Source organism: Oncorhynchus nerka, linkage group LG27, assembly GCF_034236695.1.
Source record: "Oncorhynchus nerka isolate Pitt River linkage group LG27, Oner_Uvic_2.0, whole genome shotgun sequence".
NCBI lineage: Eukaryota > Metazoa > Chordata > Actinopteri > Salmoniformes > Salmonidae > Oncorhynchus > Oncorhynchus nerka.
Genome location: NC_088422.1, coordinates 104,325,769 through 104,338,268, shown reverse-complemented (window position 1 = coordinate 104,338,268; position 12,500 = coordinate 104,325,769). Strand labels below are relative to the sequence as shown.

The 12,500-nt window shown below is 46.7% G+C and overlaps 1 protein-coding gene across 1 annotated transcript in view; it reads right to left on the bottom strand.

Annotated features, from left to right (window-relative positions):
- Positions 1-12,180, bottom strand: part of LOC135565157 (pleckstrin homology domain-containing family G member 4B-like) — a 26,466-nt gene extending 14,286 nt beyond the window's left edge. Inside the window, exons 1-2 of the mRNA XM_065011216.1 lie at positions 12,157-12,180; positions 5,454-5,546 (exon numbers count right to left, since the gene is read on the bottom strand). Of these exons, the coding sequence (XP_064867288.1) occupies positions 5,454-5,546; positions 12,157-12,180 (117 nt within the window). The remainder of the gene's footprint in view (positions 1-5,453; positions 5,547-12,156) is intronic.
- Positions 12,181-12,500: the final 320 nt, after the last annotated feature.

Here is a 12,500-nt window from a genome sequence, read left to right as displayed (position 1 = left end):
CATTTCACTGTAAGGTCTACTACACCTGTTGTATTCATCATTTCACTGTGAGGTCTACTACACCTGTTGTATTCATCATTTCACTGTGAGGTCTACTACACCTGTTGTATTCATCATTTCACTGTGAGGTCTACTACACCTGTTGTATTCATCATTTCACTGTGAGGTCTACTACACCTGTTGTATTCAGCATTTCACTGTGAGGTCTACTACACCTGTTGTATTCAGCATTTCACTGTGAGGTCTACTACACCTGTTGTACTCGGCGCAGGTAATTTTATTTGAATTCCGGGATGTGTTTGTCATATCCTCTCCTTCAGGGCCATATCCTGGGGCCACCTAGTCCCCGTCCAATCACAACACACATACCACAGCTCTCCTTCAGGGCCATATCCTGGGGCCAACTAGTCCCCGTCCAATCACAACACACCACAGCTCTCCTTCAGGGCCATATCCTGGTGCCACTTCGTCCCCGTCCAATCACAACACACACACCACAGCTCTCCTTCAGGGCCATATCCTGGTGCCACTTCGTCCCCGTCCAATCACAACACACACACCACAGCTCTCCTTCAGGGCCATATCCTGGGGCCACCTCGTCCCCGTCCAATCACAACACACCACAGCTCTCCTTCAGGGCCATATCCTGGTGCCACCTCGTCCCCGTCCAATCACAACACACCACAGCTCTCCTTCAGGGCCATATCCTGGTGCCACATTTCCCTGTCCAATCACAACACACCACAGCTCTCCTTCAGGGCCATATCCTGGTGCCACCTCAGCCCCCGTCCAATCACAACACACCACAGCTCTCCTTCAGGGCCATATCCTGGTGCCACCTTTCCCCGTCCAATCACAACACACACACCACAGCTCTCCTTCAGGGCCATATCCTGGTGCCACCTCGTCCCCGTCCAATCACAACACACCACAGCTCTCCTTCAGGGCCATATCCTGGTGCCACCTCGTCCCCGTCCAATCACAACACACCATAGCTCTCCTTCAGGGCCATATCCTGGTGCCACCTCGTCCCCGTCCAATCACAACACACCATAGCTCTCCTTCAGGGCCATATCCTGGTGCCACCTCGTCCCCGTCCAATCACAACACACCACAGCTCTCCTTCAGGGCCATATCCTGGTGCCACCTCGTCCCCGTCCAATCACAACACACACACCACAGCTCTCCTTCAGGGCCATATCCTGGTGCCACCTCGTCCCCGTCCAATCACAACACACACACCACAGCTCTCCTTCAGGGCCATATCCTGGTGCCACCTCGTCCCCGTCCAATCACAACACACACACCACAGCTCTCCTTCAGGGCCATATCCTGGTGCCACCTCGTCCCCGTCCAATCACAACACACCACAGCTCTCCTTCAGGGCCATATCCTGGTGCCACCTCGTCCCCGTCCAATCACAACACACCATAGCTCTCCTTCAGGGCCATATCCTGGTGCCACCTCGTCCCCGTCCAATCACAACACACCATAGCTCTCCTTCAGGGCCATATCCTGGTGCCACCTCGTCCCCGTCCAATCACAACACACCACAGCTCTCCTTCAGGGCCATATCCTGGTGCCACCTCGTCCCCGTCCAATCACAACACACCACAGCTCTCCTTCAGGGCCATATCCTGGTGCCACCTCGCCCCCGTCCAATCACAACACACACACCACAGCTCTCCTTCAGGGCCATATCCTGGTGCCACCTCGTCCCCGTCCAATCACAACACACCATAGCTCTCCTTCAGGGCCATATCCTGGTGCCACCTCGTCCCCGTCCAATCACAACACACCATAGCTCTCCTTCAGGGCCATATCCTGGTGCCACCTCGTCCCCGTCCAATCACAACACACCACACACATTCCACTGCAGTGTGGAACCTTGGATTGGTTTGAGAAGGGAAACAAGACTGAACTTCACAAAGAAAAAGTATTCTGAGCGATGTGAGGGAGGTCTTGAGAAACCATAGCTGTTACCAGACAGAGTATTACTGTGAAGGACGCCTTGAGAAACCATAGCTGTTACCAGACAAAGTATTACTGTGAAGGACGCCTTGAGAAACCATAGCTGTTACCACACAGAGTATTACTGTGAAGGAGGCCTTGAGAAACCATAGCTGTTACCACACAGAGTATTACTGTGAAGGACGCCTTGAGAAACCATAGCTGTTACCACACAGAGTATTACTGTGAAGGAGGCCTTGAGAAACCATAGCTGTTACCACACAGAGTATTACTGTGAAGGACACCTTGAGAAACCATAGCTGTTACCAGACAGAGTATTACTGTGAAGGACACCATAGCTGTTACCACACAGAGTATTACTGTGAGGGACGCCTTGAGAAACCATAGCTCTTACCACACAGAGTATTACTGTGAGGGACGCCTTGAGAAACCATAGCTGTTACCACACAGAGTGTTACTGTGAAGGAGGCCTTGAGAAACCATAGCTGTTACCACACAGAGTATTACTGTGAAGGAGGCCTTGAGAAACCATAGCTGTTACCACACAGAGTGTTACTGTGAAGGAGGCCTTGAGAAACCATAGCTGTTACCACACAGAGTATTACTGTGAAGGAGGCCTTGAGAAACCATAGCTGTTACCACACAGAGTATTACTGTGAAGGAGGCCTTGAGAAACCATAGCTGTTACCACACAGAGTATTACTGTGAAGGACACCATAGCTGTTACCACACAGAGTATTACTGTGAGGGACGCCTTGAGAAACCATAGCTGTTACCACACACAGAGTATTACTGTGAGGGACACCTTGAGAAACCATAGCTGTTACCACACAGAGTATTACTGCGAAGGAGGCCTTGAGAAACCATAGCTGTTACCAGACAGAGTATTACTGTGAAGGACACCATAGCTGTTACCACACAGAGTATTACTGTGAAGGAGGCCTTGAGAAACCATAGCTGTTACCACACAGAGTATTACTGTGAAGGAGGCCTTGAGAAACCATAGCTGTTACCACACAGAGTATTACTGTGAAGGACGCCTTGAGAAACCATAGCTGTTACCACACAGAGTATTACTGTGAAGGACACCATAGCTGTTACCACACAGAGTATTACTGTGAAGGAGGCCTTGAGAAACCATAGCTGTTACCACACAGATTATTACTGTGAAGGACGCCTTGAGAAACCATAGCTGTTACCACACAGAGTATTACTGTGAAGGACGCCTTGAGAAACCATAGCTGTTACCACACATAGTATTACTGTGAAGGACACCTTGAGAAACCATAGCTGTTACCACACAGAGTATTACTGTGAAGGACACCTTGAGAAACCATAGCTGTTACCACACAGAGTATTACTGTGAGGGTAGGACTGTGTTCCTGTATAGACTTAGTGAAGACAGAGTATTACTGTGAAGGACGCCTTGAGAAACCATAGCTGTTACTACATAGAGTACTACTGTGAAGGACGCCTTGAGAAACCATAGCTGTTACTACACAGAGTACTACTGTGAAGGACGCCTTGAGAAACCATAGCTGTTACTACACAGAGTACTACTGTGAAGGACGCCTTGAGAAACCATAGCTGTTACCACACAGAGTATTACTGTGAAGGACGCCTTGAGAAACCATAGCTGTTACTACACAGAGTATTACTGTGAAGGACACCATAGCTCTTACCACACAGAGTATTACTGTGAAGGACACCATAGCTGTTACCACACAGAGTATTACTGTGAAGGACGCCTTGAGAAACCATAGCTGTTACCACACAGAGTATTACTGTGAAGGAGGCCTTGAGAAACCATGTTACCACACAGAGTATTACTGTGAAGGACGCCTTGAGAAACCATAGCTGTTACCACACAGAGTATTACTGTGAAGGACGCCTTGAGAAACCATAGCTGTTACCACACAGAGTATTACTGTGAAGGAGGCCTTGAGAAACCATAGCTGTTACTACACAGAGTATTACTGTGAGGGAAGCCTTGAGAAACCATAGCTGTTACCACACAGAGTATTACTGTGAGGGACGCCTTGAGAAACCATAGCTGTTACCACACAGAGTACTACTGTGAAGGAGGCCTTGAGAAACCATAGCTGTTACCACACAGAGTATTACTGTGAAGGACACCTTGAGAAACCATAGCTGTTACCACACAGAGTATTACTGTGAAGGACGCCTTGAGAAACCATAGATGTTACTACACAGAGTATTACTGTGAGGGACGTCTTGAGAAACCATAGCTGTTACCACACATAGTATTACTGTGAAGGACACCATAGCTGTTACTACACAGAGTATTACTGTGAAGTACACCATAGCTGTTACTACACAGAGTATTACTGTGAAGGACACCATAGCTGTTACCACACAGAGTATTACTGTGAAGGACGCCTTGAGAAACCATAGCTGTTACCACACAGAGTATTACTGTGAAGGACGCCTTGAGAAACCATAGCTGTTACCACACAGAGTATTACTGTGAAGGACGCCTTGAGAAACCATGTTACCAGACAGAGTATTACTGTGAGGAACACCTTGAGAAACCATGTTACCAGACAGAGTATTACTGTGAGGGAAGCCTTCAGGTCTGTGTGTTACCTGTACAGCTGAGGGTTTCTCCAGGCGTAGAACCAGGTCTCTGTGTGTTACCTGTACAGCTGATGATTTCTCCAGGCGTAGAACCAGGTCTCTGTGTGTTACCTGTACAGCTGAGGGTTTCTCCAGGCGTAGAACCAGGTCTCTGTGTGTTACCTGTACAGCTGAGGGTTTCTCCAGGCGTAGAACCAGGTCTCTGTGTTACCTGTACGGCTGAGGATTTCTCCAGGCGTTGAACCAGGTCTCTGTGTTACCTGTACTGCTGAGGGTTTCTCCAGGTGTAGAACCAGGTCTCTGTGTTACTGTTACCTGTACAGCTGAGGGTTTCTCCAGGCGTAGAACCAGGTCTCTGTGTTACCTGTACAGCTGAGGGTTTCTCCAGGTGTAGAACCAGGTCTCTGTGTTACCTGTACGGCTGAAGGTTTCTCCAGGTGTAGAACCAGGTCTCTGTGTTACCTGTACAGCTGAGGTTTTCTCCAGGCGTAGAACCAGGTCTCTGTGTGTTACCTGTACAGCTGAGGGTTTCTCCAGGTGTAGAACCAGGTCTCTGTGTTACCTGTACAGCTGAGGGTTTCTCCAGGTGTAGAACCAGGTCTCTGTGTGTTACCTGTACAGCTGAGGGTTTCTCCAGGTGTAGAACCAGGTCTCTGTGTTACCTGTACAGCTGAGGATTTCTCCAGGCGTAGAACCAGGTCTCTGTGTTACCTGTACAGCTGAGGGTTTCTCCAGGCGTAGAACCAGGTCTCTGTGTTACCTGTACAGCTGAGGGTTTCTCCAGGCGTAGAACCAGGTCTCAGGCGTAGTCTCCAACCAGGTCTCTGTGTTACCTGTACGGCTGAGGGGTTCTCCAGGCGTAGAACCAGGTCTCTGTGTGTTACCTGTACAGCTGAGGGTTTCTCCAGGCGTAGAACCAGGTCTCTATCAGCCAGTAACAGGACAGTGTAGATACAGCAACGGGCAAAGCTGTCATCCTGTCAGTTGGAGGTGAAGCTGTCTCAGAGACAGATCAGTTGAAGGTAACAGACATGGGTAGGAGCAGATGAAGCTGTCTCAACAACAGACAACATAGGTAGGAGTTGGCAGGTGAAGCTGTCTCAACAACAGACACCATGGGTAGGAGTTGGCAGGTGAAGCTGTCTCAACAACAGACAACATGGGTAGGAGTTGGCAGGTGGAGCTGTCTCAACAACATGGGTAGGAGTTGGCAGGTGAAGCTGTCTCAACAACATGGGTAGGAGTTGACAGGTGAAGCTGTCTCAACAACAGACAACATGGGTAGGAGTTGACAGGTGAAGCTGTCTCAACAACAGACAACATGGGTAGGAGTTGACAGGTGAAGCTGTCTCAACAACAGATAACATGGGTAGGAGTTGGCAGGTGAAGCTGTCTCAACAACATGGGTAGGAGTTGGCAGGTGAAGCTGTCTCAACAACATGGGTAGGAGTTGGCAGGTGAAGCTGTCTCAACAACAGACACCATGGGTAGGAGTTGGCAGGTGAAGCTGTCTCAACAACAGACACCATGGGTAGGAGTTGGCAGGTGAAGCTGTCTCAACAACATGGGTAGGAGTTGACAGGTTAAGCTGTCTCAACAACAGACAACATAGGTAGGAGTTGGCAGGTGAAGCTGTCTCAACAACAGACAACAACATGGGTAGGAGTTGACAGGTGAAGCTGTCTCAACAACATAGGTAGGAGTTGGCAGGTGAAGCTGTTTCAACAACATGGGTAGGAGTTGACAGGTGAAGCTGTCTCAACAACATGGGTAGGAGTTGGCAGGTGAAGCTGTCTCAACAACATGGGTAGGAGTTGACAGGTGAAGCTGTCTCAACAACAGACAACATAGGTAGGAGTTGGCAGGTGAAGCTGTCTCAACAACAGACAACAACATGGGTAGGAGTTGACAGGTGAAGCTGTCTCAACAACATGGGTAGGAGTTGGCAGGTGAAGCTGTCTCAACAACAGACAACAACATGGGTAGGAGTTGGCAGGTGAAGCTGTCTCAACAACAGACAACAACATGGGTAGGAGTTGACAGGTGAAGCTGTCTCAACAACAGACAACAACATGGGTAGGAGTTGGCAGGTGAAGCTGTCTCAACAACAGACAACAACATGGGTAGGAGTTGGCAGGTGGAGCTGTCTCAACAACATGGGTAGGAGTTGGCAGGTGAAGCTGTCTCAACAACATGGGTAGGAGTTGACAGGTGAAGCTGTCTCAACAACAGACAACATAGGTAGGAGTTGACAGGTGAAGCTGTCTCAACAACAGACAACATAGGTAGGAGTTGACAGGTGAAGCTGTCTCAACAACATGGGTAGGAGTTGGCAGGTGAAGCTGTCTCAACAACATGGGTAGGAGTTGGCAGGTGAAGCTGTCTCAACAACATGGGTAGGAGTTGGCAGGTGAAGCTGTCTCAACAACATGGGTAGGAGTTGGCAGGTGAAGCTGTCTCAACAACATGGGTAGGAGTTGGCAGGTGAAGCTGTCTCAACAACATGGGTAGGAGTTGACAGGTGAAGCTGTCTCAACAACAGACAACATAGGTAGGAGTTGGCAGGTGAAGCTGTCTCAACAACATGGGTAGGAGTTGACAGGTGAAGCTGTCTCAACAACAGACAACATGGGTAGGAGTTGACAGGTGAAGCTGTCTCAACAACATGGGTAGGAGTTGGCAGGTGAAGCTGTCTCAACAACATGGATAGGAGTTGACAGGTGAAGCTGTCTCAACAACATGGGTAGGAGTTGACAGGTGAAGCTGTCTCAACAACATGGGTAGGAGTTGGCAGGTGAAGCTGTCTCAACAACATGGGTAGGAGTTGGCAGGTGAAGCTGTCTCAACAACAGACAACATGGGTAGGAATTGACAGGTGAAGCTGTCTCAACAACATGGGTAGGAGTTGGCAGGTGAAGCTGTCTCAACAACAGACAACATGGGTAGGAGTTGGCAGGTGAAGCTGTCTCAACAACATGGGTAGGAGTTGACACATAGTAGATAGACACCTACAGTCTCCAGTTTAACACCTACAGTCTCCAGTTTAACACCTACAGTCTCCAGTCTCCAGTTTAACACCTACAGTCTCCAGTTTAACACCTACAGTCTCCAGTTTAACACCTACAGTCTCCAGTTTAACACCTACAGTCTCCAGTATCCAGTTTAACACCTACAGTATCCAGTTTAACACCTACAGTCTCCAGTCTCCAGTTTAACACCTACAGTCTCCAGTCTCCAGTTCAACACCTACATTCTACAGTATCCAGTTTAACACCTAGAGTCTCCAGTATCCAGTTTAACACCTACAGTCTCCAGTTTAACACCTACAGTATCCAGTTTAACACCTACAGTATCCAGTTTAACACCTACAGTCTCCAGTGTCCAGTTTAACACCTACAGTATCCAGTTTAACACCTACAGTCTCCAGTCTCCAGTTTAACACCTACAGTCTCCAGTCTCCAGTTCAACACCTACATTCTACAGTATCCAGTTTAACACCTAGAGTCTCCAGTATCCAGTTTAACACCTACAGTCTCCAGTTTAACACCTACAGTCTCCAGTTTAACACCTACAGTCTCCAGTCTCCAGTTTAACACCTACAGTCTCCAGTTTAACACCTACAGTCTCCAGTTTAACACCTCCAGTCTCCAGTTTAACACCTACAGTCTCCAGTATCCAGTTTAACACCTACAGTATCCAGTTTAACACCTACAGTCTCCAGTCTCCAGTTTAACACCTACAGTCTCCAGTCTCCAGTTCAACACCTACATTCTACAGTATCCAGTTTAACACCTAGAGTCTCCAGTATCCAGTTTAACACCTACAGTCTCCAGTTTAACACCTACAGTATCCAGTTTAACACCTACAGTATCCAGTTTAACACCTACAGTCTCCAGTGTCCAGTTTAACACCTACAGTATCCAGTTTAACACCTACAGTCTCCAGTCTCCAGTTTAACACCTACAGTCTCCAGTCTCCAGTTCAACACCTACATTCTACAGTATCCAGTTTAACACCTACAGTCTCCAGTATCCAGTTTAACACCTACAGTCTCCAGTTTAACACCTACAGTATCCAGTTTAACACCTACAGTCTCCAGTATCCAGTTTAACACCTACAGTCTCCAGTTTAACACCTACAGTATCCAGTTTAACACCTACAGTATCCAGTTTAACACCTACAGTCTCCAGTCTCCAGTTTAACACCTAGTCTCCAGTATCCAGTTTAACACCTACAGTATCCAGTTTAACACCTACAGTATCCAGTTTAACACCTACAGTCTCCCAGTCTCCAGTTTAACACCTACAGTATCCAGTTTAACACCTACAGTCTCCAGTTTAACACCTACAGTATCCAGTTTAACACCTACAGTCTCCAGTCTCCAGTTTAACACCTACAGTCTCCAGTATCCAGTTTAACACCTACAGTCTCCAGTCTCCAGCTTAACACCTACAGTCTCCAATATCCAGTTTAACACCTACAGTCTCCAGTATCCAGTTTAACACCTACAGTCTCCAGTATCCAGTTTAACACCTACAGTATCCAGTTTAACACCTACAGTATCCAGTTTAACACCTACAGTATCCAGTTTAACACCTACAGTCTCCAGTATCCAGTTTAACACCTACAGTCTCCAGTATCCAGTTTAACACCTACAGTCTCCAGTATCCAGTTTAACACCTACAGTCTCCAGTATCCAGTTTAACACCTACCTCTCCAGGGCTGGATACACCATTAAGGGCCAGATATCACTCTAGTTCTGATTAATGGTTGACCACACCGCTAAGGGCCAGATATCACTCTAGTTCTGATTAATGGTTGAACACACCATTAAGGGGCCAGATTTCACTCTAGTTCTGATTAATGGTTGAACACACCGCTAAGGGCCAGATATCACTCTAGTTCTGATTAATGGTTGAACACACCATTAAGGGGCCAGATTTCACTCTAGTTCTGATTAATGGTTGAACACACCGCTAAGGGCCAGATATCACTCTAGTTCTGATTAATGGTTGAACACACCACTAATGGGCCAGATATCACTCTAGTTCTGATTAATGGTTTAACACACCATTAAGGGGCCAGATATCACTCTAGTTCTGATTAATGGTTGACCACACCGCTAAGGGCCAGATATCACTCTAGTTCTGATTAATGGTTGAACACACCACTAAGGGCCAGATATCACTCTAGTTCTGATTAATGGTTGAACACACCATTAAGGGGCCAGATATCACTCTAGTTCTGGTTAAACACACCACTAAGGGCCAGATATCACTCTAGTTCTGGTTAAACACACCACTAAGGGCCAGATATCACTCTAGTTCTGGTTAAACACACCATTAAGGGCCAGATATCACTCTAGTTCTGATTAATGGTTGAACACACCACTAAGGGGCCAGGTATCACTCTAGTTCTGATTAATGGTTGAACACACCATTAAGGGGCCAGATATCACTCTAGTTCTGATTAATGGTTGAACACACCATTAAGGGCCAGATATCACTCTAGTTCTGATTAATGGTTGAACACACCATTAAGGGGCCAGATATCACTCTAGTTCTGATTAATGGTTGAACACACCATTAAGGGCCAGATATCACTCTAGTTCTGATTAATGGTTGAACACACCACTAAGGGCCAGATATCACTCTAGTTCTGATTAATGGTTGAACACACCATTAAGGGGCCAGATATCACTCTAGTTCTGATTAATGGTTGAACACACCATTAAGGGCCAGATATCACTCTAGTTCTGATTAATGGTTGAACACACCACTAAGGGCCAGATATCACTCTAGTTCTGATTAATGGTTGAACACACCATTAAGGGCCAGATATCACTCTAGTTCTGATTAATGGTTGAACACACCATTAAGGGCCAGATATCACTCTAGTTCTGATTAATGGTTGAACACACCACTAAGGGCCAGATATCACTCTAGTTCTGATTAATGGTTGAACACACCATTAAGGGGCCAGATATCACTCTAGTTCTGATTAATGGTTGAACACACCACTAAGGGCCAGATATCACTCTAGTTCTGGTTAAACACACCACTAAGGGCCAGATATCACTCTAGTTCTGGTAAAACACACCATTAAGGGCCAGATATCACTCTAGTTCTGATTAATGGTTGAACACACCATTAAGGGGCCAGATATCACTCTAGTTCTGATTAATGGTTGAACACCATTAAGGGGCCAGATATCACTCTAGTTCTGATTAATGGTTGAACACACCATTAAGGGCCAGATATCACTCTAGTTCTGATTAATGGTTAAACACACCACTAAGGGGCCAGATATCATTTTAGTTCTGATTAATGGTTGAACACACCACTAAGGGCCAGATATCACTCTAGTTCTGGTTAAACACACCACTAAGGGCCAGATATCACTCTAGTTCTGGTTAAACACACCACTAAGGGCCAGATATCACTCTAGTTCTGATTAATGGTTGAACGCACCGCTAAGGGCCAGATATCACTCTAGTTCTGACTCATAGTTGTAAACAGCGATGTGTGTACAACAAAGTGGTGTTCTGCTTTCTGTCTTGGTAACCATAAAGTCCTCACAACAAAAGAAAGACAACGTCACTAAAAACACTATGATGTCATCCAAAAGGTCACAGGTGACTAGGCTATGAGGTCGGGCCCTGCAAACCACCTGAGGTCAGTCTTCTTCATTTGCCGTCCATTTTGTCACCAAAGCCCCGGCGATGTCATCTACAAAATGGCTTCCGATACTCTACTCAGCAAACTGGATTGCAGTTTATCACAGTGCCATCCGTTTTGTTACCAAAGCACCTTATACTACCCACCACTGTGACCTGTACGCTCTCGTTGGCTGGCCCTCGCTTCATACTCGTCGCCAAACCCACTGGCTCCAGCATCTACAAGACCCTGCTAGGTAAAGTCCCCCCTTATCTCAACTTGCTTATCACCATAGCAGCAACCACCTGTAGCACGCGCTCCAGCAGGTATATCTCTCTGGTCACCCCCAAAACCAATTCCTCCTTTGGCCGCCTTTCCTTCCAGTTCTCTGCTGTCAATGACTGGAACAAACTACTAAATCTCTGAAACTGGAAACACTTATTTCCCTCACTAGCTTTAAGCACCAGCTGTCAGAGCAGCTCACAGATTACTGCACTTGTACATAGCCCACCTACAATTTAGCCCAAACAACTACCTCTTTCCCTACTGTATTTAATTACTTATTTGGCTCCTTTGCACCCCATTATTTCTCTCTACTTTGCACATTCTTCCACTGCAAATCTACCATTCCAGTGTTTTACTTGCTATATTCTATTTACTTTGCCACCATGGCCTTTTTTGCCTTTACCTCCCTTCTCACCTCATTTGCTCACATTGTATATAGACTTCTTTATACTGTATTATTGACTGTATGTTTGTTTTACTCCATGTGTAACTCTGTGTTGTTGTATCTGTCGAACTGCTTTGCTTTATCTTGGCCAGGTCGCAGTTGTAAATGAGAACTTGTTCTCAACTAGCCTACCTGGTTAAATAAAGGTGAACCAATTTTATTTGTTTTATTTACTGACTGAATGACTGACTTGTAATCCACCTTGCTGAGGTCAGCCTGCTTCATTCACGCACACACACGCACGCGCGCCACACACACACACACGCACACACACACTAATCCTTAGGAAGGGGGTCATGAATAGAATCCGTAACCTTGATAAACTAACTGTTTGTTCTGAGCAAACATCACCTCAACAGAATCAAACTCCTACACACCCAGACTAACATTAACCCCCTCCATCCCCTCTCCCTTAATGCAGAATGCTACATTAACTGGCTGTGCAGTGACTTCAGTGCAACAGGAAACATAATACTGTTTCTACCTCATTTGCCAACTGTCAAACTGTACAGTGGCTTTTTGGTGTTCTGTGTGCCACGTTTACA